The sequence below is a fragment of the Giraffa tippelskirchi genome, chromosome 9 (assembly GCF_054371585.1).
Source record: "Giraffa tippelskirchi isolate mGirTip1 chromosome 9, T2T-mGirTip1v1.2.pri, whole genome shotgun sequence".
In the NCBI taxonomy this organism is placed as follows: domain Eukaryota; kingdom Metazoa; phylum Chordata; class Mammalia; order Artiodactyla; family Giraffidae; genus Giraffa; species Giraffa tippelskirchi.
This window is the reverse complement of record NC_137283.1, coordinates 44,604,612-44,630,330: the sequence shown is the minus strand read 5'-3', so window position 1 is coordinate 44,630,330 and position 25,719 is coordinate 44,604,612. Positions and strand designations below refer to the sequence as shown.

General features: G+C 43.1%; 1 protein-coding gene and 1 long non-coding RNA gene across 3 annotated transcripts in view; one reads left to right on the top strand and one right to left on the bottom strand.

Moving 5' to 3' along the window:
- The window catches only part of CACNA2D3 (calcium voltage-gated channel auxiliary subunit alpha2delta 3), an 871,068-nt gene that overhangs the window by 447,908 nt on the left and 397,441 nt on the right, over positions 1 to 25,719 (top strand). For both annotated transcript variants that reach the window (XM_081524872.1, XM_081524871.1), the window contains 2 exons: positions 17,568 to 17,657; positions 25,159 to 25,272. In XM_081524872.1, the coding sequence (XP_081380998.1) occupies positions 17,568 to 17,657; positions 25,159 to 25,272 (204 nt within the window). The remainder of the gene's footprint in view (positions 1 to 17,567; positions 17,658 to 25,158; positions 25,273 to 25,719) is intronic.
- On the bottom strand, positions 591 to 14,487 carry LOC145519906 (uncharacterized). Its single transcript, XR_014064015.1, has 4 exons — positions 14,064 to 14,487; positions 13,658 to 13,892; positions 12,740 to 12,781; positions 591 to 1,581 (listed from the first exon to the last, which is right to left on the bottom strand). It is a non-coding gene; the product is annotated as an uncharacterized LOC145519906 (long non-coding RNA).

The window sequence follows — 25,719 nt, the reverse complement described above, 5'->3', positions numbered from 1 at the left end:
AAAGAGAAACCATGACAAATTGAGTGAGCCTGGAGTTTAAATATAGCATTCAAATGAGTAAATTCTTGTCCTGATCTACTTCAGACCTTCTGAACCATTCATCAGACCTTAAAATGAACCTCCTGTGGTCTCTCTCTGGGATGGGAAGGAAGATTAGTGATATGGTTTTTCTTTGGTTTTATAATGAAGATGTTCTGAAATCCACTGAATTTCATGGCTCTGTTTAAGATGCATTTCTATTTATTTCTAAATCAACTGATCTTAGAAACCCATGTCACTCTCATCTTTCTCCAAAGTTTTGATCTTTTCCCACGGGATCAGGAGACACTGAACTTCTGTGAATTAACAAAAATACACATCTGAGTTACTGAATTTTCCCTAGTATTGTTTCTGCCAGCCTGAACTTTGTCAAAAGAAGTATCCTGGATTCTGAAACTTCGCACTTCTCATGGCTTTATGGGTATCCAGTGGACAAGTGGGTGTCCATTGTACAAATTTGCCAATGTTAGGGGAGTGAGGGGTATGTTATGAACTGTAAGTGCAAAGTAACCCTGCTGCCCAAACACCAAGGGAGAGAAAATTGCAGCATAAACACATACTAAGCCAGTTTTATTCAATTCAGAGTTAATAAAAAGTGGTAAGAGTTGCATTGCTTTAAAAAATGTCACAGTACATTAAAAATCCAGAGAAAATTTCAGAATAATTTAAATGGAAGCAAACATTTTTAGATCTAGTATAACTTAACACAGTGCAGCTCTAAACAAGAATAAGGTAGGTTTACGTATTTTACCATGAAAGACTGACAGTAGTCTAGTCTATAGTTAGGTGAACTACAAGCATGATGTTGAATAGCAGATCTCTAGAACTTATCTTGAAATATTGAACTATTGGTCCCCTCCTTATTGTCTTCCATCCTATGCCTGTCATTTATCTATCCATTTTCTTCTCTTGCTATTATGACATTTACCCCCGCCCCTGTTCTCTATCCTCTCTTTCTCTCCCTCCCTCCTTCCTTCCCTCTTTCTTTCCTGTTCTAGTCATATTAAAATCCCTGTAGCCTAGAAGTCAGTGTGAACCCTCTAAAACCTTACATATGTTCTGTTTTCCATGTCTGGAACATACAGATATTTTTTTCCTTCCTATTCTCCCACATCTCTTGTGCCCAGTTAACTTTTTCACCCCCTGACCTCAGATAAAATGACAGTGCCCTTTGTAGTTTCCCCATGAGTCCATGTGGTGATCTGGCTTCTCTCTTCCCTTCCCAGTGGCCAGAGTCTTCTTGATGATGTTGTATTTGCCACTGTTTCTATTGCATCCAGCGTAGGGCCAGGCCATCCATAAAGAGCACTGAATGGAGGAAGCGCTTGATTCATCAGATCAAGTCAGTCTCCTGATCAAAGCCCTTTCAAGACTTCCTATTCCACCTAAAATTAAACCTAACCTCCTTTATAGTGAGTGCAATGCCTGCTGACCACCACGTGCTCTTTCTTCATCCACTCAGGGCATGGAGTAGATTTCTTTGTCATCACATGCTATACCATGCCCATTACCACCTCAGTAGGGCCTCAGCACCAACTCCTCCTAGAAGAAGTAGAAGCATTCATTTTTGGTTAGATCTTAGTCCAGAGGTCACCTTCTCTGACCCCTCCTCCATGTGACCTTACTCTGACTCATGTGAGCCCTTGTGACAGATGTTCCTTTCTTTTTATTTACTTGTTCATTTGTCTGTCACTCACTACCTGAAAGACCACTCTGGACACTCATACTCTGTGTTTGATCACTGCTGAATCTCTTATAAGAAGCCCTTGGCCAATTGCTCAGATATTACTGACTAAACAGGTGAATGAATGGAGAAAGGAATATCCGTTTTCTCATCCTGCTATAGTTTAAAATGAAGTCTTTGGTCTTGAGAGTAAAAGAAAAAGCTGCCGCTGCTGCTAAGTCGCTTCAGTCGTGTCCGACTCTGTGCGACCCCATAGACAGCAGCCCACCAGGCTCCACCATCCCTGGGATTCTCCAGGCAAGAATACTGGAGTGGGTTGCCATTTCCTTCTCCAGTGCATGAAAGGGAAAAGTGAAAGTGAAGTCGCTCAGTCGTGTCCGACTCTTAGCGACCCCATGGACTGTAGCCCACCAGGCTCCTCTAGGGGTAGGCAAACTGACAGCTGGAAAATGGAAGCTGATAGCCTAATTTTGCAAGGAAAAAAGGCCAAATCTGGTTTAGATGAAAACAGCTGAGAGTATATAAGCAACAGCTTGGAGTGTCCAGGATTTTGATAAAAGTTAGAGCAGTATACTTATATCCGCCAGAGTTATTGTTTAGCATGACAGTGTTGAGTTGTTGGGGTGAATTGAAGTTCAGATCAATAGTCTCTATTTTGGAGAGAGAAGTAGTATTAGAGGTAAAAATGCCTAATTGTTAAGAACCAAATTAATGTGGCTGTGAGTCTGGCCACAGTGAGCAACTGTCAGGCAGTGTGTATGTCACCTCATCTCTGTCACACGGGTGAGCACCCTCTGTCCCCTTCCTTCTTGTGCTATCACATAGGATTCTGGGAAGGCTTTCTGGGAGAACAGCATTAGGGTGTTTTGCAGGGCCAGCATCTTAACAAGTTTGAGTAATTGATAATTTACTTACGTAATAATGATTATTAATGATTTGTTAAGTTTTTCTGCCCCAAATTTTAACATATAGAAAGATAGAGTATATAAAGAATAAATTGCAGTTCTCAGAACAAGCCGCTTTCCAGAGCATCTCTCCCAGAGAGACCAGCCCTTCTGCATGAAATTCTCATGTTCATACATACCACCAAGCTTATCCACCTTTTGACATTTTTAATGGGAACACTCAAACGGTTAAGCTAGAATGTGCTGTCCATGATTTCACAAATATTTAGTCAACAATCATGGGAATTGTACCTTGTAAAGTGGCACAGAAACAGGTCAGCACTTGGATGCACACATATGGGCTGGGCCATCGTCGTATATAGAGCGACCTAAGTTATTTTTATGGCAAGTGTCGCTGATGTGAAAATAGAAAAGAAAGTATAAATGGCATGAGGTCCTATAGCACTTTGTAAAATCCTGCCTTTTTGAGTGGCAAGTGCAGCCACCTTAGCTATTGTGCTGTAACCTACTAGAACATTATGGATGTCAGGATAATGGGAACCCAGCCATGCCTCCCTCACATATCAACACATCAGTTGTGACTCCTTAATTTCCAAAGCCTCATCTTCTCTCTCCTTTCACTGGATCATCACTGATTCTGGAACAGGAAGTCTCACCCTGCAATCTCATATTTTATTTTGGACAAAATGAATCCAGAGCAACTTGATCAGAATAAAAAGCTATTATGAGCAAGCTTATTAAATTGCTATTTTTGTGGGCAAAAATGGTCTGATAGTTCAGCATTTCACTTATTTATTATGGACAGTGCCTGTTAGTTGGGCGACAATGTTAGGTGTACCCCATTAGCCTGTCTGCTCCCAATAGGTCATGCAGCTGATTCATTTAATCACTATTAATTGTATAAATTAACTGTACAGGAACCTAGATGCAAATAAAGTAACTAATTAGTAAGAAAAAAAACAAAAACAATCTGGCAGTCAGAATAATGGACTTTCATATGCAGATTATCCCAGCAGTGTGAAAACATGGCCGTTCAGTCTGCTCTCTAACTTAGATTATTTCTGAGGAATTAAACCTCTTACTTTCGCCAGATTTGGTTAAAATGACCTATGAGAAACCCCTGAAAGTCTTAAAGCCGTGTGACTTCACTCTGTGATGTTCCTTTAGTCTGTGTATGTATGTCAGGCCATCCAAGCATTAACTAGCACTCTGGCCACGCGGGCAGAGCCTGTGGACAGTAGGGAGCTGCCAGGGTCTCGGCCTCAGCTGCCACCACTGAGCCTGGGGAGGACCATCCAGATGCCAGGCCCAGAGCCTCCACTCTGCCGGCCAAGGCCCTGGCGGTGAAAGCCAGCTGGCACAGGCTGTGTGCAACCCTCGAGTTTGCAGCCAGTTAGTTGCCTGAAACACTTTGGAATCGGATTGGCGCTGAAGGCATTTCTCAGGAAGGAGCTGCTGTCTGACTTTGGTTCTGCATCATCAAGCATTGTCTGATACGGCCTGTCCCTTCCCGGGGTGTGTGGAGGGGGAGGTACAATGGCACACTTGGTTAGAGGACTCAACAGCTATCGGTAGGAAGCTTCTGCAGCCTTACTCCCTCCAGCCTAAGCCCCCCAGCTGGCTTCACACATTGTGTGTGCCCTGTTGCTAATTCGAGAGCACTCCTCTCCATTAAAGGCATTCAGTGCACAAAGCGGAAGGTGTTTTGCTTCTGTAGCTGCCTCTTATCTTTAGAGAGAGATGTTCTTCCATCTGTAATACTTAAAAAGATTTGCTTTAAGTCTAGCAGATTTCTAGAGTATTTGCTGTAAACTCTTACTGGATTGAGCTGGATTGACCTCATTTAGCAGCTCGCTGGGTCTTGGAGGGGAGTATCTAGCACAAATCAGTGTGCCTTGGTTGAAACTGCTATCTCATGATAATTCCACTAGGGAAGTAAGAAAACTGCACGCCTGGCTTTTTCACAAGGACTGGTTTGGTTCTAGGGACTACAGACTGCCGAGTACCCAACATAATGGGGTGTGCTGTGAGGCACAGAGGGAGCTAACTCATAAATGGAGCCTCCTGCTGTACTTGTTTTTGGCTTTTCTTCCTTGACAGCTGCATGAGCCTTCCGTACCCTGGCTTCATTGTGTGTACCTCTAATGAGCCATGTGTGGAAGCTGCAGGTCTTAGAAGGGGCAGTTCACTGACTGCAGCTCTGACACAAAGTCTGGGGCCCTCCCTGTCATTCTGCTCCCTGGATGCTGCTCTGGACCTCCTTGCCCAGAGGTTTCTTCACTTGGGACTCATTTTCCTTGATAATCAAATGTTTATCTGTCTATTATTTTTTGATGATGCCCAGATCATGTGCCTGGGGTCTTGCACTTGGATTTGTGTGGTCTAGAGTAGCTGACCAAAACCAATCACTCAAATTTTTATCATGGACACATCATATTGGATGAGACTGGTCACGTTTGGCTAAAAACATTTCGACTTAAATAATTTTGAAATTCCCATTCTTGTCATCGGGGTGGTGAATGATTAAAACTTGGCAGCTAGGTGTAAGAATCCCAAGAACAATATTAAACAATGTGTAGAAGATATTAAGAAAAGGTGGCAAGAATACACAGAAGAACTGTACAAAAAAGATCTTCATGACCCAGATAATCACGATGGTGTGATCACTCACCTAGAGCCAGACATCCTGGAATGTGAAGTTAAGTGGGCCTTAGAAAGCATCACTATGAACAAAGCTAGTGGAGGTGATGGAATTCCAGTTGAGCTATTTCAAATCCTCAAAGGTGATGCTGTGAAAGTGCTGCACTCAATATGCCAGCAAATTTGGACAACTCAGCAGTGGCCACAGGACTGGAAAAGGTCAGTTTTCGTTCCAATCCCAAAGAAAGGTAATGCCAAAGAATGCTCAAACTACCGCACAATTGCACTCATCTCACATGCTAGTAAAGTAATGCTCAAAATTCTCCAAGCCAGGCTTCAGCAATACGTGAACCGTGAACTTCCAGATGTTCAAGCTGGTTTTAGAAAAGGCAGAGGAAGCAGAGATCAAATTGCCAATATCCGCTGGATCGTCGAAAAAGCAAGAGAGTTCCAGAAAAAACATCTATTTCTGCTTTATTGACTATGCCAAAGCCTTTGACTGTGTGGATCACAATAAACTGTGGAAAATTCTGAAAGAGATGGGAATACCAGACCATCTGACCTGTCTCTTGAGAAACCTGTATGCAGGTCAGGAAGCAACAGTTAGAACTGGACATGGAACAACAGACTGGTTCCAAATAGGAAAAGGAGTACGTCAAGGCTGTATATTGTCACCCTGCTTATTTAACTTATATGCAGAGTACATCATGAGAAACGCTGGGCTGGAAGAAACACAAGCTGGAATCAAGATTGCCGGAAGAAATATCAATAACCTCAGATATGCGGATGACACCACCCTTATGGCAGAAAGTGAAGAAGAACTAAAGAGCCTCTTGATGAAGGTGAAGGAGGAGAGTGAAAAAGTTGTCTTAAAGCTCAACGTTCAGAAAACTAAGATCATGGCATCTGGTCCCATCACTCCATGGGAAATAGATGGGGAAACAGTGGAAACAGTGTCAGACTTTACTTTTTTGGGCTCCAGAATCACTGCTGATGGTGACTGCAGCCATGAAATTAAAAGACGCTTACTCCTTGGAAGGAAGGTTATGGCCAACCTAGATAGCATGTTTAAAAGCAGAGACATTGCCAACAAAAGTCCGTCTAGTCAAGGCTATGGTTTTTCCAGTGGTCATGTATGGATGTGAGAGTTGGACGGTGAAGAAAGCTGAGTGCCGCAGAATTGATGCTTTTGAACTGTGGTGTTGGAGAAGACTCTTGAGAGTCCCTTGGACTGCAAGGAGATCCAATCAATCCATCCTAAAAGAGATCAATCCTGGGTGTTCATTGGAAGGTCTGATGTTGAAGCTGAAGCTCCAATACTTTGGCCACCTCATGCGAAGGGTTGACTCATTGGAAAAGACCCTAATGCTGGGTAGGATTAGGGGCAGGAGGAGAAGGGGACGACAGAGGATGAGATGGTTGGATGGCATCACCGACTCGATGAACATGGGTTTGGGTAGACTCCGGGAGTTGGTGATGGACAGAGAGGTGTGGCGTGCTGCAATTCATGGGGTCGCAGAGAGTCGGACACGACTGAACGACTGAACTGAACTGAACTGAGATTCCTGAGCCCACTGGAGATCTACTGGATTAGAATTTGTCAGCCTAGAGCCACAGGATGTTTTTACCAAGTTGCTGGTACTTCTGTTGCAGTCTGCTCATGAACGTTTTATTTAGACATTACTGGGGTCTAGTACAACCCCAAAACTTTTGCTCGAGTCACCCCACAGAAATTAGCTATTCTCCTTGGATTCGTCTGAATGCGGAAGCTTTTTAAGCATAGATCTTCTGATCTCTCATTACTGTTTCCATTCTAAACCTTGGGAGCCTGACTTAAATATTTGAGTTATTTTTAGAGTTAAAATATTAAATATTTTCATGGTTATGAGATGCCTTCTGAATCTCTTCATTTTTCCTGATATTTCACATCAGATGATTTTAATGCCTAGCATATCAAACTAATGGTTGTGAAGGACTCCGTGTACAGTTTTAAGTTAAGGATAAAATGCTGTGTTCTTGTTTTATCCTTTTAGGACACTGGGAAATAAAACCAGGCATTGATGAACATGAGTACACATTTATGTAGAGACAAAAGTCTGTGAGTGGAGACAGTCTTCCAATACAGTGCCAAGTTCCTGTCCCTGTGTCTACCTCAAGCCACAGCTGCCATCAGGATTGGCTAAATCATCTGCAGGGCCTAGTGCAAAATGAAAATGAGGGGCCACTTGTCCAAAATGTAAGAATTTCAGGATGGTGTCATCAGATCATTAAATCTGGGCCCTTCCAAACATGCATTCTTATGCAAAGCCAGTCCCTGGAATTGGTCTCAAATTATTTAGTTCTGAAAGTGAATATTTCCTCTTTTTTATCTCTTTATAAGATGATGTCAAAAGAACATTCACACAATAATAAGGAGAAAAGAGTTCTGAATTATTGTAGAGATTTTTGAGGTAGGTAGCTGAGTTTTAGTGTTTCTGTCTTTTTTTTTTTTTTTTTTTGAACCGGTGTTAAATTTGTTTCTACAGGAGGTATCTCTTCTCTACTACCACCTCAGAAGGAGCTTCCATTGGGACCTTTTAAAAAACACCAGCCCCATAATCTGAGATTGCAAACTGGAGTTGAAGCAGTGCAGTGTCGGCTGTTGTTTAGACATTTCCATTATCTGAAGCTGAAGGTTTTTGTGGGTGGTCCCTCTCTGTTCGGTGTCACTCTCAACAAACGTGTGGAAAGAAGAAATAACCACAGATGCAGCCAAGCTTCAATCAGCTCTGCCTTAATTGGCGAGTTGGTTGCATTTGTAGTACAGGCAGAATCAATTAGGGAACTGGGCTAGGAGACAGCGCTGGCCCTGCCATCCCCTCTGGAGGAGAGTGTGGGTTGTTGGCTCCACCAAGAGGAATAGGTGCTATCGCTGGCCTTATCGTAAACGAGGCTCCAGGACTGCTTAGTTCACCCAACCAACCGTTTTCAGTTCTTTTATTTTCTGAGAATTCCTCCTGCCCTCCAGGCTTTCTCTGCCTCATCTCTCTACTGTCTTCTTTTCTTCCAAGGGCCTGCCCCTCTGAGGTGTCGCTGTGTGGGTCTTTCTGGTTCCCTTCAAGGCAGGGGCTATCTCGTCTTCCATTGTCCCCAGCGCTCCAGGCCCAGAGTCAGGCACCCAGTGGCCACTTGATAGCGTGTCTTGTCTGTCATGTGGAGCAACCTGGTATTTCTGCAAGTTAAAGGTGGCTTTGAGGCTAAGATCCCAAAATTTGAAATTCTTCTACAAATATGGACATGTTAGGAAGAGGGGATTCATTTACAGCAGTAAGTCTTTGTCTGTCTAATGATGCTTTCATTTTTAACATTTCTTTTTATACCAAATAATAAAGAATATGATTAAGCAAAAGGAAGAAAAATTTTTAAAATTGCATGTAATCTTAACAAAAAGAACCAACTGTACTGCTGTATTTATCCTGAAGGACCTTATATCAGATAATTGTGCTTTAAAAAAAAGTAGATTGTTACTTCTTTAAATGTCCTTTAAAATTATTAAAAGTTGTGATAACCCTTCTAGTCCCTGAAATATTCTTCTAAAATATTTCAGATGACTACAAAACATTTCAACCTCCTTATTGTTGAAAATATAGTTTGGTTTCCTTTTTTTTTTTTCCTGTTTTTATAAACAGTACAGTGATGAGCATCTGTATAAATATTTGAGTATTTGCTTGATTAATTCTCTATAATAAATTCATAGAATTGAAATTGGGTCAAATCATATTTAAGTGTTGCATGAATGTGAGGCTTTTTATATATTTTAGTTTGTCCGTTGATTCAACAAGTATTTGAGTATTTGCCTTGGGTTGGCTAGGTACTATGAGGGTGTTGGGGCAATAACATGAGCGAGACAGATGAAATGAGACATCTCCTTTCTCTCGTGGAGATGCCAACTATAAATACACATCTCTTTGTAGCCGAAGTTTCCAGAGCTTGGCACTGTGTTTGGAATGAACTGAAGTTGTGACTTATATCTGTTCTCATGTAGTGGAGCTGATGAAAGCCTCCTTCCTCCAAGAAGCTAACTTGAGTCAAATCAAGGTTTTTATAAAGTTTATGAAGGATGAACTTGGACCTTCAGAAATACCAGAAAGATGTGAAGGGTGACACCTGCCTGTTTACACACATGGCATCTTGCCAGGAGAGACACAAAACAGGCACTTCTGTATAAGTAGCATTTGGACTGTGACTTTCCTCAGTCGTTAGAAGGTTCCAGAGCTGGCTCCCTCAGGAGCCTCACAAGGAGGATGATGAACTGATAAGATTAGCAGGGAGTCCTCCTGAACCCTGCCTTGTCCCACTGTGCAAAGCTTCCATGGAGGCACCGGTTCCGCTTCAGATATTTCCACGTCACAGAGAATCATCAGTTCTGGGCTCATCCACATCATCTTAACATGGGACAGTAAGTGCTTCTGCCATTGAAATGAGGTTATAGTGCAGCCGACTTCCTAGTATAAATTAGTACTCATTGTTCAAATCCAGGAGATCTATCTGGTCTCTAATTTGGCACTAGCATTAAACATCTGCTACCTTCAGACACTTCAGTTTGTAATATACAACATTAAGGACAAATGGGGACTGACTCAGACACAGTTCTATCAGGTCTGTACTTTTTTCCCCCAAATTGCAAACATCTGGACCTATCTCTTTAATACCAGCTTTCTTAGGTCATTGTGTTTTCATGTTTGAGAAACACCATCTCACAGTCTGCCTTCCCCACCAAATCTAATCACAGTCTGATTCACTTTGAGATAGTGGTGTCATAAGAAGTATGCAAAGTGCTTCTCTCTGCAGCATGTAGAGAGGGAAACACGTGTAGTGAAGAGATAGAAAACACAGGGGAGCTTTCCCCAGGGGAAAAAATCACAATGTGCCCCTAACAAATTATAGAAAAAGGTTTCTAGAAAATAGATAGTCCACAGGGGTCATTTGAGGCCTAGTAGAGAGAGCATTCTCAAGACAAGGCAAGGTGATACTGACGCCACAGTGTTTATTGGATGCTTTCTGTATACCAGCCTTGGCTTGAGCACTCATGCCATAGGTCCATGACATATATGCCCAAAAGATGGTGTAAAATTCAGCCAAGGAATTTCTCAGATTTCACTGGAGCATGAGAGAATTATCCCAGAGATGAGAGTGAAGGAGGGTTTGTTGCCAGGAGGAATTATATCATGATGAAGAGGCCATATTTATATGAAATCATCTTGTGGCCTAATATCAGGTATGGAGGCCATCTGGGTCTCTGGCAAATGGACTTCTGCAGTTTGGGTTTGGAGCTCAATAGTAATGGGACCATTGAGATGTGTGAAGGCATGTTTGGAAATTTCCATGAGGAGTTTGACATCAGAATGAGGCAGTCATGATCACTGGGACACTGCTTCTTTATTCAGGCTGATTTTATGTTGATGTGAGCAGTATCACTATTTTAGAAGAAGGTGAGTGGTACTATATCTTGTTACTGGTAGAGCTGAAGATTGGAGAGCTTCCACAGGGCACTCTTACCTTTAGCTCCTTAATTTTAGTCTGTCATCTGCTGCTGCTGCTGCTGCTGCTGCTAAGTCACTTCAGTCGTGTCCGACGCTGTGACCCCATAGATGGCAGCCCACCAGGCTCCCCCATCCCTGGGATTCTCCTGGCAAGAATACTGGAGTGGGTTGCCATTTCCTTCTCCAATGCATGAAAGTGAAAAGTGAAAGTGAAGTCGCTCAGTCGTGTCTGACTCCTAACGACCCCGTGGACTGCAGCCTACCGGGCTCCTCCATCCATGGGATTTTCCAGGCAAGAGTACTGGAGTGGGTTGCCGTTGCCTGCTCCGACTGTCATCTGATGACCACAGTACAAAACAGCCTAACATAGCCAGGTATATTTGATGAACACCTGCTCTGTAGCTGTCCATCAGAATTTTGCACTCCATGGGCACTGCCAGATGCTAGGTGTGACCCAGGCAGCAAGGAACAGGGGCCTGCACACTTCCCATATCTTCTTTCCTCACATGCATAATCTTGTTCCATTGGATCTCATTAAAAAAAAAATAGATTCCACAGTAAGATTATTAAGAATTTCAAGGCAGTGACAGCATAGTATTAAACCAAGCACAGGCCCTTTGAACATGGGGTGCTGTGTGGCTGCATTTGTCTTGTGCCCCTGAAACCAGGCCTGTGTGAGATCCCTAGGGCTCTGTATGCTGCATCGTCAGGGATGTTAAGAGCTGCACCCTGTGCATTGGGAAGGGCTGATTGAATATGGATTTAAATACGGGGTTCTGCACTTTGAAAACCACCTTCCTCCTACTTTGTTCTGCCATCCTGGACAAATATTTCACCATTTGAAGACTCCATTTGCCTGTGTGTTAAATAGGAATCTAATAGTACCTTTTAGGGGTGTTTAGGAAGATGGAGTGAGGTTATGGATGAAAAGTACCCAGTGCCCAGCATACAGTTATCTTCCAGCCAGCACTGGCTGCCTTTGGAGGAATTGGGTGAGGCAGTTTCTGAAAGGCTTCCTGTGGCTGCAGCATCCCTTGTCCAGATGTAATGGGCACGAAATACGGGTCTGCTGAACTCTAGTGACCTGGATGGGCATCACTGATAGGTGGCTGTTAGCCTTTCTCCCAAGTAACCCCAGCCAGAACCACCAACTCTCATCAACTCCGTGGATGGGGGATTGTTTTGTCTCCTGTTGTCCACTTTTTATATTAATCCCTTGCTTTTAATTGGGAGGACTCAGACATTCATTGTAATTACATAGGAAGAAACATGATTGCTATTATCCCAGAGTTATCAGGAGTGATTCAACTAAATCAAATGCTGGTGGAGAGAGAGGGTTGTGTCGCCAGGACCTTCCGCTGGCCTGATGTTGTGACTGTTTCACAGAGATAAGCGGCCTCGCTGTGCCTGCTGGCATCCGGGCGTAGGCAGCCGCGGCGCTCGTGCTGGTTCATCTCCCCAGGCGTTAAGCTGCACTAATTGCTTTGGAAGGGAGGCCTTCTCCTGGACAGCAGCATATGCTGCATGAGTGCCTGAAGCAAAGATAAAAAGCCACCCTCCTCCTCCTTTATTGAAGTTTAATAATAAAATGGAACTGTCACCATTCCCAATAAATTGTTTATTTTAATTTAGAAAAATAATGGAAACTGGCCACCTCCTGGCACACAGTTGTTGAGGACCGGTTTCCTGACTCAGCTAATTTTGAGCCAAATACCGTCCTTCAGTAGCTTGCTCTAGAAGACACTCAGGCCTTGGTGTCAGTAAAATCAACCACATGTCTCTCCACTTAATAAAACCTAGCCCTTTAAGGTGAAATGAGTCATTTTTCAAGGTGGATTAGATTGTAAAGTTGCAAACCAGGAAGTTGGCTTAGGTGTTTGAGGCATAAAGTTTTGTAGGATTTTTTTCAAGTATTTCTTTTAGCAAATACGAAATTAAAATATGCTCACATGTTTCTGTCATCATGGTTCTTTCAGATGTCTTCTTTTTTCCTGTAATAATAGTGAGGAGTCAGCTTGATGCCTTTTGAATTAAGTCAGAAAAGAAGGCATTGATGAAGGAAGTATCTTACTAAGGCTTATAGAGGGAGGGTGAGTGGCAGAGTGGAAATTGGACTTCAAGCCACCTGGCTCCTGCCTACTGCTCTAAGGCATGGATGCTCTCACTTTTTTACCAAGTAAACAGAAGTTTTCTCACCCCTGTTTCATAGGTAGCAAAACCGAGGCCTAAGAACCAAAGCTACTTGTCTTGGGATATCATAGCCGGTAAGCGGTCTAACCAAAACTAGGGATCAGTCTCTTGGATCCTAGTTCAGTTTTATTCTTGCAGAGTCCATGGGGTCTATATACTGGTTGCTAACATACAAGTATTAATATAATATGATTGCATTAAACATAAACATTTTTTATCTTACAGTAAGCAGCCATACCTGAGAATAGATTTAAAAAATCTGTTCAGGAGACTGCAGGGCATTCAGCCAGGCCCCTTCTTTCTCTGTTGGACACTACTCTTGGAATGTGCACAACTAGAGTTCATCTTCAAGAAATTAGTCCAGGCCATGGGGAGGGAAAGCCATGGCTGTTGCATCCATGTGCAGTAGGAGTGTGCTGTGTATGAAGTGCCTGGCTCTGTCCGGCATGGGCACTCAGACAATGTGTAAATCAGGCAATGAAATGACAGTGATTAAGAAGAGGAAGAGGGGGCATAGATGAGGTGAGAAAGGTCATTGTACTGAGGGAGGTCTTTGAGGATATATTGCCTCAGTCAGGGTTATGTGATGGGCATGGTCATCAAGGTCCTTTGAATTGAGTGGCCCAAATATAGCTAAATCTAGTCAGGCAAAGAATCAAGTTTATTGGCTCACTTACCCGAGAAAAGTAAGCATGGCTGGATCCAGGGGCTCAAGTCATGCTGTTGTGACTCTGTCTTGCCCCCTTGCATTGTGGGCTCTGTTCTTCTTGGCTGTTACCTTTATTCAGATGAGCTCTTCCTGTGCAGTGGCTTCATGGCTGCTGGCAGCACCAGCCTGCCTCCCCGACTTCTCAGTAATCTCAGTGGAGAGAGAATCTTCTTTATCATGTTTCAGTAGAAGCCCAACTATGGCTGATGGAATAGAATTCACAGATTGAACAGGGCTGATCAGGGGGCCCAACCTTTGATTGGGGAAGGAGAGAGATGTTAGCACTGTTCAATTCATATAAATTATGGGGTGTTGAGAAAGAGAGAAAATCAGCAGAAGGGAAAAGGATGCTGGATAGGAAAAATCATACATACCCACTGGCCTTAGAGTTTCCACTGACTCAGCATCAGGTGATGGCTTGGTAAGGGGGAAAGGCTAGTCTAGCTCTTGTGTCTCCAGGTTAGTATTATCCAATACTAGGCAATGATGGAGATATTATTTAATCTTCACAGTCCAGTCCAGTGACCACTAGCCACATGGGGCTATCGAGAACTTGAAATATGGCTTGTGTGATCAAGGAACTGAGTTTTTAATTTTAGGTAATTTCAATTAAATTTAATATTAATCGCTACACGTAGCTCATGACTACTGTAAAGGGCAGAACAGCTCTTAGTGGAGGTCACATCACAGGAGATAGTTCCCTGCAAGGCAGGATCCCCTGTCCCCACTTTGGAGGAGGGTTGGACTGAGAGTTAAATGCAGAGTCTGGCTGACCAGGATGATGAAGTTGAGTTGTTTAGGTTGTGGAGTAGGAGGAAAGGGGGTTTGAATGTGAGAGAGAGGATGGGGAGGAAAAAACAAAGAGAGAATCCTTCATCTGTGACATCATTTAGAAACCTTTACATGAAGAAATAGTTTTTTCTATTTCATATATGAGCTCAGTTTCTATCAGGAAGAAACAAAATCACAATTGACCTTGTTATAATAGCAAATTGAGGGGAATTCCATGACATGTTATTGCATTTTGCTCTTAAGTGTACAACAATAAAAGCAGCCATTGCCTGAAACATCATTCTGCACATGACACACAGCTACACATGGATTAAAAGAAAAATTGCTATGTTATAAAAAAAATCCTGTGTAAACTTGTGTGACTGAGCACAACTAAATGCAGTTGACAGAAATGACATCAGATGAATAGAACTAACTTGTCAAGGCAGAGTCCAGCCACTGTGATGTGAACCTGGGTCTGGTTAAAGAACACACTCTCCACAGTCCGTGTGATCAGCCTGCCATCCTGCTTTGTGTCCGACAAGATGTGTTGGGTCCACCTTGGGGTGACACTTGCCAAACCGAAGTCTTCTTGGTGGTCAGCACTCTCCCACAAGTCAGGTTCCCAAGAGTGGAGTTTCTCAGAGAAGTGGACTGATTTGCTCTGACTACTTGCCTACCCACAGTCGGACCCACGAGCTTCCTAGGTTCAGTCAGCTTTCTGGGTTTATCCACTGAGTGCTCATAGAGGCTATGTCATGAGTTTGGCATTCTGCTGCCAAGTCAGGAGCAGCAAGAATAGAGAAGCAGGAAATTTGGTTCCTGGCTGTGTAGTTTGCCTAGTTCCCTGACCCTCAGCATGCCACTTGATAGTCACTTGTAGACTCAGTTGAGTGCAGAGACTAAGAGCAGGCATACTGGAGACACACTGGCCAGGTCTAAGTCAAGGTCATAGTCAGTGCCTGGCACTTAGGTTAGCCCATCTCCCACCACACACACACACACACACAAAATAAACAGCAGTGGGTATGTAGTGGAAAGGAGAGAATTAGAGCAGCTGAAACTGGCTTAGATAGAACCTGGGCCAGGCAGCTTGGAGGTATGTGAATTTAGGTGCAATACTGGACATCAGTCTTACTCTCTGCAAAGTGGAATGACCGAAATTTACAGGGTTGTTACGTGGACACAGTTGACTGGTTTTTGTTCAGAACCTAACATCGAGCAGGCTTCCAGAACCGAGGCTGCTCTGGTGAGCGTCAGAGTGTGGTTTCTGTGAGGGAGGGGTGGCCCAGGGAAAAGGTCTTGTGGGTAGTACATGTATCTCTAGGGTGATTTACCAGCTTCACATCCAGTCTTGATTCATGTTCGGCTTGGATGTCATTAAAGCTGATTCCCCTAAGGATCCCACTCAAGTTTTCCAGTCCAGTTTGCCAGCAAATCTGCAGCCCATCCTGATGACCAGAAGCTCCAGGCAGAACAGCATCTTAGAACTATAAGTCATATCCTAGGATCAGTGTCTATGATGCTTTGATCACTTTCAGAGTCCCAAGGCAGACACATTATGAGTGGGCGTCACCGTGTGTTTCTGATGGCATACTTGGAGTACTGTTGGGTCACAGACACAATAGGAGAAATGAAACCACTCCTAGGCCAGGAAGTCACTAGCATGCCTTTTCCCCTAACCCACCCTTCTTGTCCCTCTCCCTCCTAGTGTCTTTAGTGATTTCTCCAGCTATGTCCCAGCAGACAAGGGTTGGATGCCTTTGGGAACAGAATAATTCATTTCAGTAGAAAACAAATGGTTTTGGATTGGGTCATTTGGAAAGTGTTGCCAAGTGCTGTGCTGCTGTGAACATGGGCTGTGGGCCAGTGACCATCATGTAGATTCCTGTGTACCTGGGCATGGGCCTGGACCTGCTCCTGCCTCTTTTTGGAAAGCAGAGATATTTGGGTTTCACAGTCAGTTTCCTTGTCCCCTTTATTTTCCAGCTGATGCCGAGCTTCTGTGGAACTGACATAGCGGAAAGGCCTGGGGCTGCTCCTGAATAGCCTCCTACCCATCTGCCTGCTCCTTGAAGCCCTGTGTATTTGTTGCCTGGATCTACCTCCCATAGGCACGGGTCTCATGTTGTGATCCAGTCTTTAGCCTCACTCTTTAGCTCTTTGGGGGCTTCCCTTGTGGCTCAGCTGGTAAAGAATCTGCCTGCAATATGGGAGACCTGGGTTTGATCCCTGGGTTGGGAAGATCCCCTGGAGAAGGGAGAGGCTACCCACTCCAGTATTCTGGCCTGGAGAATTCCATGAACTCTATAGTCCGTGGGGTTGCAAAGAGTTGGACACAACTGAGCGACTTTCACTTTCACTTTTGGCTCTTTGGACGTGGCTTTTGAGCACCAATTATATGTATCAGAAATGTGCTAAACGTGGGAAACAAAAGACCATCAGACATGTCCTGTCTTAGAAACATCACAGTCCTGAGTGGGGACAGAATCTAGTCAGGTGATTACACACCTGGAGTGCTAAGTGCGCGGTGGATCTGAGCCTGGTGTGGCAGCCTGGGCTTGCAAGGAAGCACTCCATGCTCTCAGGGGTGGGTGTTCTGGGAAGGCTTCCTAGGGCAAGAAGGGGTGAGTGTCTAAACAGACATGCTCTAAATCGATAAGAGAGAAGTATATAAGGGGAAGGCAGAAGATGGATGGAGAGTGTGCTCCCAGTGGAGGGGGAGCATGTATGGAGTCTTAAAAAATGATTGAGTGGGAAAATAGAGGAAGGGAGTGGAGGGTGGAGCTCATAGCACTCCCTGGAAGAAAGGAGAGTGACAGGAAATGAAACTGGAGAGGGAAGCAGGAATTTCAACAAATTATAAACTTTTCACCAAAATCTTAACTTTCTTTCCCCTAAAATGTAATCAAAGCTAAAAATTATATATATGGAAGGTAAATTTTGTATTAAGTTCTTATGTTTTGAATTTGGAAGGCAAGAACTAAATTATGGCCGTTGGGGCCTGAGAATCATGAGTTTTGTCTTGACATGTGCTTGTTCATTCAGGGTTGGTATTTCATATAACAGGACAGATGCTAATGGATTTTTTTGCTTTGTTGTTTCAGCACTTCAGGGAGCATCTGGACAAACTTTTTGCCAAAGGAATCGGAATGCTGGATATAGCTCTGAATGAAGCCTTCAACATTCTCAGTGATGTAAGCTCCTCTTTGATTTGCCTTTCTCTCCTCTAAGAGAATAGATGGGATTTTTGCGGGCTAGCATTATTGTTAGCCAGGCATGGTATAAGAGGGTAAGGCTGGGGAGCCAGGTCCAGCTTGGGAGGCCATCCCAGCCCCCTGCTGGGCAGAGTCAGTGGTACAGTCTGGTCAGGGGACTCACCTGCCACTGTCATTGACTCTGGGGCCACCAGTGTCTCAATACTAGAGCACCATCTACCACAGATTTCTCTCCATCTGAGAAACTCAGTTTCTTCATGGAGTGGATTCCTTACTGCAAGTCACACTGAATCCCTGCCTGTGGTAATGTTCAGAGGAAGAAGGGCTTCTCTGTGTGCTGTGTTTAGGAAGTATTACAGGCGCTACCTATCCCAGCCTTCCTCTTGTGCCCCTGGAGATGCACAATATGCAGTGCATACTGGAGGCTTCAGTAAGTACTGCAAAAACAAACCCACTGCACCTGCTATTTCTCCTGCTTTGCTGAACAGAGAATTTCAAATATTAATAGCACCTGTTAACATCCTGTGAAATGTGTTGTAGAATTTGGGGCTGGTGATTCTGCCGCTTGAAAGCAATTGTGTTAAGCTAAAACATCATGTGACTTCTGTGTCCTTTTTACTGTGGGAGGGCAGTAGGAAAATAAACGATTATCTTTTTTAATGCAGATTCTCTATTATTTATTTAACTACTATTGGTTGCATGCTTTTTAAATGTCAGGCACTGGGTATAGTACACCAGTGAACAGAACAGACTAAGTATTTGCCTTAATGGCCCTAATATCCTAGTGAAAAAGTCTGCAAACTATGTCCCAAGAGAAAAATCAGCCTCCATCTTGTTTTTGTAAATAATGTCTTATTGGAGCACAGCCATGCCCACCTGATTACATATAGTCTATGGCTGTTCTTGTACTACAGTGGCAGAGTTGATTATTTTCAATAGATACCATATGGCCTGTAAAACCTAAAACAGTTACTGTATGGCCCTTTACAGAAGAAGTTTGCTGACCCAAGTTCTAATGACGGGAGACATATGAAATGAGTAGTCTTATGGAGAACAATAATTCTACTGTTCCAAAATGATAAGGGCTTATTCCTTTATACAGTGAGGTCAGGGAAGAGCTCTCTGGTTAGGTGATGTTGGAGTGCAGACCTGAAGGAAGTGAAGGAGTAGCTATATGGTATCTTGAGGAAGAAGTTTTCAACAAGAGGAACAGCAAATGCAGAGGCCCTGAGGGAGGGCATATTTGTGGTACAACAAGGAGACTAGCATGACAAGAGGAAGTAGGAAGGAAAGAGTGTGCTAGGGAATGAGATCACAGAGGCAGCGGCATCATGTGGAGCCTAATAGACACAGTGAGGACTTTGGCTCTTGCTCTGTGTGGGATGGAAAGTCACTGGAGTCTGAGCAGAGAATGACAGAGTCCAACTTGGATTTCAACAGCATCCGCTGGCTGCTGTATTGATAAACAAAGACAGTAGCAGGAAGGCCATTATCTGAATGACATACAATGGTGGCTTTGGACCAAGGAGATAGTGAATTAGATGTTAAGAAGCAGAAAAATAGAAGCTACTCTAGGTATTTCAAACAGCAGGAGTTGAACTCGGGAAGTTGGTTGCACAGGAGATGGAAAAGCTGAGAAATCAAACAGAGAATGACCCAATCCATGGATTAACACCAACAGGAGGTACCTTCCCTCTGGGGTCAGGAAGGACCACAGGAGGGAGGGCTGCCATCAGAGCCTCATCACTATGGCCATCCAGAGCAGAACAAAACCACTGAGGGGGCTGCCCAGCAGGAGCTGGAGTGCTAGGGAAGGGCCTGTCCTGTGGAAGCTGGTGCCTTGGAGGTGATGGATAGCATTTGACATAGCTCAGATGGTGAAGAATCTACCTGCAATGCAGGAGACCTGAGTTCATTCCCTGGCTAGGGAAGATGCCTTAGAGAAAGGAATGGCTACTGACTTCAGTATTCTTTCCTGGAGAATTCCGTGGAGAGAGGAGCCTGGCAGGCTACAGTCCATGGGATTGCAAAGGGTCAGACACAACTAATGACTAACACTTTGAACCCCGAATGGGCACCTTCGTAGGGCTTGGAGATGCTGATCTCCACAGGTTAGCAGGGTTTTTCTAGAGGGTGATATTGAAAGGACTTGCCACATTTGGGCAACTGGCTTTCTTTATTTCAAAAACCTGATGTCTAGTGCAGGGGGAGACTACTCTGAGATGGGGGAGAGAGTCCCTTGCTTCAAAATGTACCTTGCAGATTTCTGTTTTCCTGCTATTTGACAGAGGTGGTGAAGAAGTAAAGAGTCAGGAGATGCTTCTTGTGTTGAAGTTTGTGGCTTCTAGAGTCAGGCAGGTTGGGCTGAGAAGCCTGACTCATTCAGAGCTTGCTGTGTGATCTTGAAAAAATTCTGCTTGGTTTTGCCTTTATTTTCCTCATCTTTAAAATGAGGCTAGAAATAGACCCAACACTGGTCACTTAATTTGTGAAGCCCAGGGCAAAATGACAATGCAGGTGCTTGTTCAAAAGTTAATAAGAATTTTAGGAGAGTGATACCAGAGGGTTAAACCAAGTGTGGGGCCCTGTATAGCTATGTACATCACATGTCCTGAAGCCGGCCATGCTGGATGGGGGTTGAGGATTCAGCATGAGGCAGTGGCGCCCAGCTCTCTCTCAGTCATGCTTGGTTTGGTGGGAAGTGCCATCACCATGACCACAGAGACATTAGGCAGCCTCAACTTTTGCCAGGCTGCCTGAGGTTTCTAGAAGCAGTTCCTACTCTTAATGCTTTGGTCCTACTCTCTGCCCAAATCCTCAGGAATATCTGCTTCCCTTCATCGCCCTCTCTTCTTTTCCTTGCCCTGGTACTTTTTCCTCTCCCCATGCCTTTCCCTTACCAAATTTGTTTTAAAACTCTCCTAAGCCAGTGATCCCCTGGAATGCCCAGTGGAATGCTGTCTGCTTCAAGGCTCCAACATAGGTGTTGTGGTCAAGGTGTGGGATGCCATCCTCCTTTTGGAGACTCACAATTCATTTGCTACTAGAGGCCTTAGCAGTTCTGCAGTGAACAGACCTTTGAAAATATGTCTATACCAGCACTCAAATTATTGACCCAGGAACTCTCTGTGTCGTGTTATAATCTCAGGATAGAATTTGTAGAACTCACAGCTCCACAGGCACACCTTCAGGCATAATATTTTTTTATCCTTTAAGAGGGTGTAGTATTTCCAACACCTCCAAGAACCAGAAAATCGCCAATACCTGGTGGATTTTTTCCCTTGAATCCTAGTGAGAGAAACATTTTTGAACCAGGGAAACCTTCCACATACCTGCTTGATCTACCTTTATTGGTAAAAGCCCTTTGAGGTCTCGCCAGTCGGAAAGTCTGAGGGGTCGAGTGTAAATTCCAGAAAGTAAGAAATGGAAGGAACAAAAATGTTTCAAAATGTCCCTGCCTGAGATTTGTTAACAGTTGGCACCATATTGAGTGCACATTTATCCCAGAGAGAGAAACATTTCCATCCCATTTCTTGCCATGGGGCTTTTAAATAGCCAAACACTTTGAAAAACACGGAGATGGTTAATCTCCCGTGAAAATGAAGCTTTAGCTATTTTCCACTTCATCAATATGACCTTTAGTGATATAATTCTCTTCCTGTGTATTATGTCTGCTTTTGCAAGCCAGTATGAAATAAAAAGCTATTTCTTGAACACACAAACACATATACACACACTCTTTCTTTCTTAGACACACACAATTGAAATGCCAATTGTGGTTAGGGCTTAGAATGGTTCAGAAGTTACTATAACTAAATGAAGTTAATTCTGTTTTGCATTTACCTGCATTTCAGTTTCAGTATTTGCTCAGATGAGTTAAAGGCTTGCAGTTGTTGTACAAATGGCTTTGAAAGGAGCATTCAAATAAACTTCTAAGACCCTTCTAGCTATTGATCTCTGCTGCATTCATTAGATTCTCTTAAGAACACAGAGCCGGTTTGCTACAGTAGTTAACATCTACCTTGTCATGTGACAACTGCAATTATCTTTTTTGGCGATGAATACAATCTTTGCAGTGATTACCTTTTAAAAATTTTTCTTAGCCAATTAAATAAAATTCGGTGACATTTCAAAGACTGTTAATCACAACCAAATGCTCTAAATGTCAGGATGCATTGAAATTTTTGCTGCTAACTGATGAATCACTGAGCTAATTGTAGTTCATCATCAGGCCCTTGTCATTGTTATTATTATGGAAAACACTTTCATCACTCCCACTATTCAATAAAAAAAAAGTTCTAGACAAATATGAAGAGAAGAGATGTTACTCATCAAAGCATTTGAATTTAATTGCATTCTTCAAAATTCTCCCAACTGCAGATTGCTGCAGAGAAAAACCAGGGACTCAGCCATGGAAGAAAGTAATGGATTTAAATAAACAGCTCGGGGCAGCTCCTTCTTCCAGTGTGCAGTATTCAGATATCTTTATTTCCCTCTCTTTCTTGCCTTTTGTTTGGGAGAGTTTTTCCTGGGTGTTTTCAAATGAGTTATATGAACAACAGTCTCGAGGTGTCCTGGTTTTTTCCCTTCTGCAGCCTCTGTGGTCAAATGAATAGATCACTTGTATTTGGTGGCACATTACTGGGTTTATCCAGTGACATGAAGGCTGTGTTGAATCACAGGCTCTCCAGAACATCTCCAGAGCAACCTGTTGATAAGACAAGGCTGCAAGACTGTTTTTTCTTGTTGCACTATGATGACAGACACTTAGTAGCATCTCAGAGTGGAAAGTGCAAAATCATTTATTGAGACTATGAAAGTCTAGTTGAAAGTGGGTCCTCAGGGTGGAAGAGAGGGAAAAAACGCTTGATTAAGACAGGGTATAAATCCTAAATTATAGCTTATGATTGGTGGATGCAGCAAGGGAAGATTTTGAGGTCAGAGGTTCAAAGAGTCTCAGGGTATAAATTGTCCTTTGAGGCTTTCTGTTCAAGAGTTGATGGGTCTTTTAGGAAGTTCCTGGAATAAGCACTCAAGTTATTTGCAATTTTCACCTTCGTTAGCAAGAGTTTTCTAGAATAGTAAGTTATGTCAATAAAGACAGTAGAAAAGAAGTTACGTGAAAAGTTTTGTGGTCCAATGGTCTTAGTTCTCGGGTATTTCTACCTACTGATACTGTATCATGTGCCTTGTGTGTTTATTAATTTAAGGACACCTGCCCAGTCAGAGTTGCAGGAATGACTGCCAGGGTTAGGACTAAAGTGAGCCACATTCTTAAGGCACAGAATTTAAGGAGCACTCACTCTCAGGATAGTGACCTTGGTGTCTGCCATGTGACCCTGGAACACTAGAAAGAATAGAACAAGGAAGAACAGGAGAAGGAAATGAACACTTGTGGAGCTATCAGATTGAGGAGCGTCATCTCATTATCCGGAGGCCATAGGTCGAGTGTACTCAATCAGAATAGATTCTGGAGCTGGACTGCCTGTGTTCACATCTCAGCTATGACAGATAGTTGCTGTGTGATTTTGGGCAAGTTAGCTAATCTCTGTGCCTCTGTTCCTCACCGGTCAAATGGGGATAATGATAGTATGTATCTCAGAGACTAGTAGAGATTAAGTAAGTCCATACTTGTAGCCCAGCATATAATGGGCATATAATATGTGCTGTAACAACCTTATAAGCATGCTGTTCCCATCTTATAAATGAAGAAAAGGATATTCTTTTAAAATATTTATTTATTACTAATTTATTTTTAAATTTTATTTGATTGCACCTGGTCTTAGTTGCAGCATCTGGGATCTTTTAGATATGGCATGTGGGATCTAGTTCCCTGACCAGGGGTCAAACCCAGGCCCCATGCACTGAGTGTGTGGAGTCTTAGCCACTAGACCACAAAGCTAGTTCCTAGAAAAAATATTCTCAAAAGAGAATTTATACTAGGCACCAGTTTGTGGTGCTGAGATAAGACTGAATATTTTCCACTATACTATGGTATTCCATCCGTGTTTTGAGTTGGTTTTACTTTGTCCTAATATGACCACGAGGCCATCCATTCCATCCATCCATCCATTCATCCAATCTTCTCTAAAGTCACTGCAACTTCAAACTCCACATTAGAATTCTAAGTTCATGGAGACTGGGCATTACACTTCAGGGTGAGTGCTCTGGTAGCTCTGGTTCATTAGTCAGCAGCAAATCCAAGGGTGACCATCATCCTTCCCCCATGTCATGGTTAGTAGATAGAACATGCCTATATATTGTCACTCATGCCTGTGCACATGCTCTGAAAGGCCCTTGCCCCAGATGCTCACCTCCTTCTGGTATTATTCAAATGTCACCACCTCATTAATGGCTTCCCAGACTATATTTTCTAAAGTCACCCCTCTGCATTTTTTATCCCCCTACTTTTTTTAACTTTGCATCACCATTATCAAGCATAAAACACAATTTACTCCTTTACATCGGTATCTCATCAGACAGAATATAAACTACATGAGTGAAGAGATTTTTCTGTGTTTCATCCTCAGCACTATGTGGGCACTTAGCAAATAATTTTAAAATAAATGAAAAAAAAAAAAAAAAAAAACTTCACAGTTTGTAGTGGTGGGAGTTTTCACTACTGAAGGTTAAAATCTTTTTGTATGTTCCTTATTGGTATATAACTGTAGGGTTTTTAAAGGACACTGCTTTGAATTTGTGGCATTAATAGCATTCATTAAGGAGATTCTTCACCCATGATTCAAGGGAAGGACACGAATCTCTGACAGCCATCATCTGGTCACCCAAGCTACCACTCACAAAGGCTGGGCACTTTTGAAATGCTCTGTAAAACTGAAAGTTGAAGTACAGAATCGGTACCACAGTGGGCACAATCTTGGGATTTCAGCAAGCTGTACATACTAACATACATAATATATAATGTTACATGCTAACAAATACATGTTTAAAACAAACCCTAAAAAGAGTGCTTACAGTATATTCTAAATTGTCATACTCCTGACTTTATTCTCCATGTGTACAAAACCTCCTTGATTTTATTACATAGCACAATCTGTATCCATTAGATTCATTGAAAGTATATTCATTTAGATTTTGGAAGAGATGTTACTCATCACATATTCTGTTGCCCATAATTGTGTTTCTAAAAGGTTGCTCTGCCAACTCCTTTGGGCTTATATTCTGAAGCACTATCTATGTTTGAAGGTAAGAGAGGTTAACTATCCTAGAATCTCACTGCCTACCTTGTATGTATTTTTAGGAAATCTCTTCTGTGGTCTGTATTTAGTTTCAATTTTTCACAGTAAATATGGAGATCCACAAGTGGGCAAAGGCTTATCCTGTAGGTTCTTTCTGGTGGTGCAGAATGAACTCTCATTTTAAGAGGCTTCATGAACCTAAGATCTCATGCTTCTGAAGTCTCATGGGTACGCATAGCCCTCTGAGGTGTTTTTCAGTTTGTACTTACTTCTTTCCACAGTTCAACCACACTGGACAAGGAAGCATCTGCAGCCAGGCCATTATGCTCATCACTGATGGGGCAGTGGACACCTATGATACTATCTTTGCCAAGTACAATTGGCCAGATCGAAAGGTAAGTCAATGTTGATGGCATCATGGTGCCATCATCTGTGGAGGATCTCTGCTGCGTTATTGCCTCCAGCTTGTCCATGGATAAGTACCCCATGTGGACTTCATCTCATAATGACCTATGATTTCTTGACCTTGTGTTTTCTGGCTGACCAAAACGGAATACCGTGGCTTTCCTTATTTTCAAAATGAAACTTCTTTGGTAGCGAGAAGAAACCCATGTAGAAGTGTTCAATATGTTCAATGAAAAGAGTCACTGTGAGGTGTGCTTTGTCCATAATGGACAGTGCTTCTCTTTGTTTTTGTTTTCCATGGAGCCAGAGCTGCTTGGTGACGCCAGCACCTGCAGAAGGGGGAAGGCAACCCTGTGGCCCTGTAGCCACTTGCTCTGTTGCCATGCTCCTTTCCTTCCTGTGCCCTCATTAGCATCCAGGATCTCCTCTTCACCCCC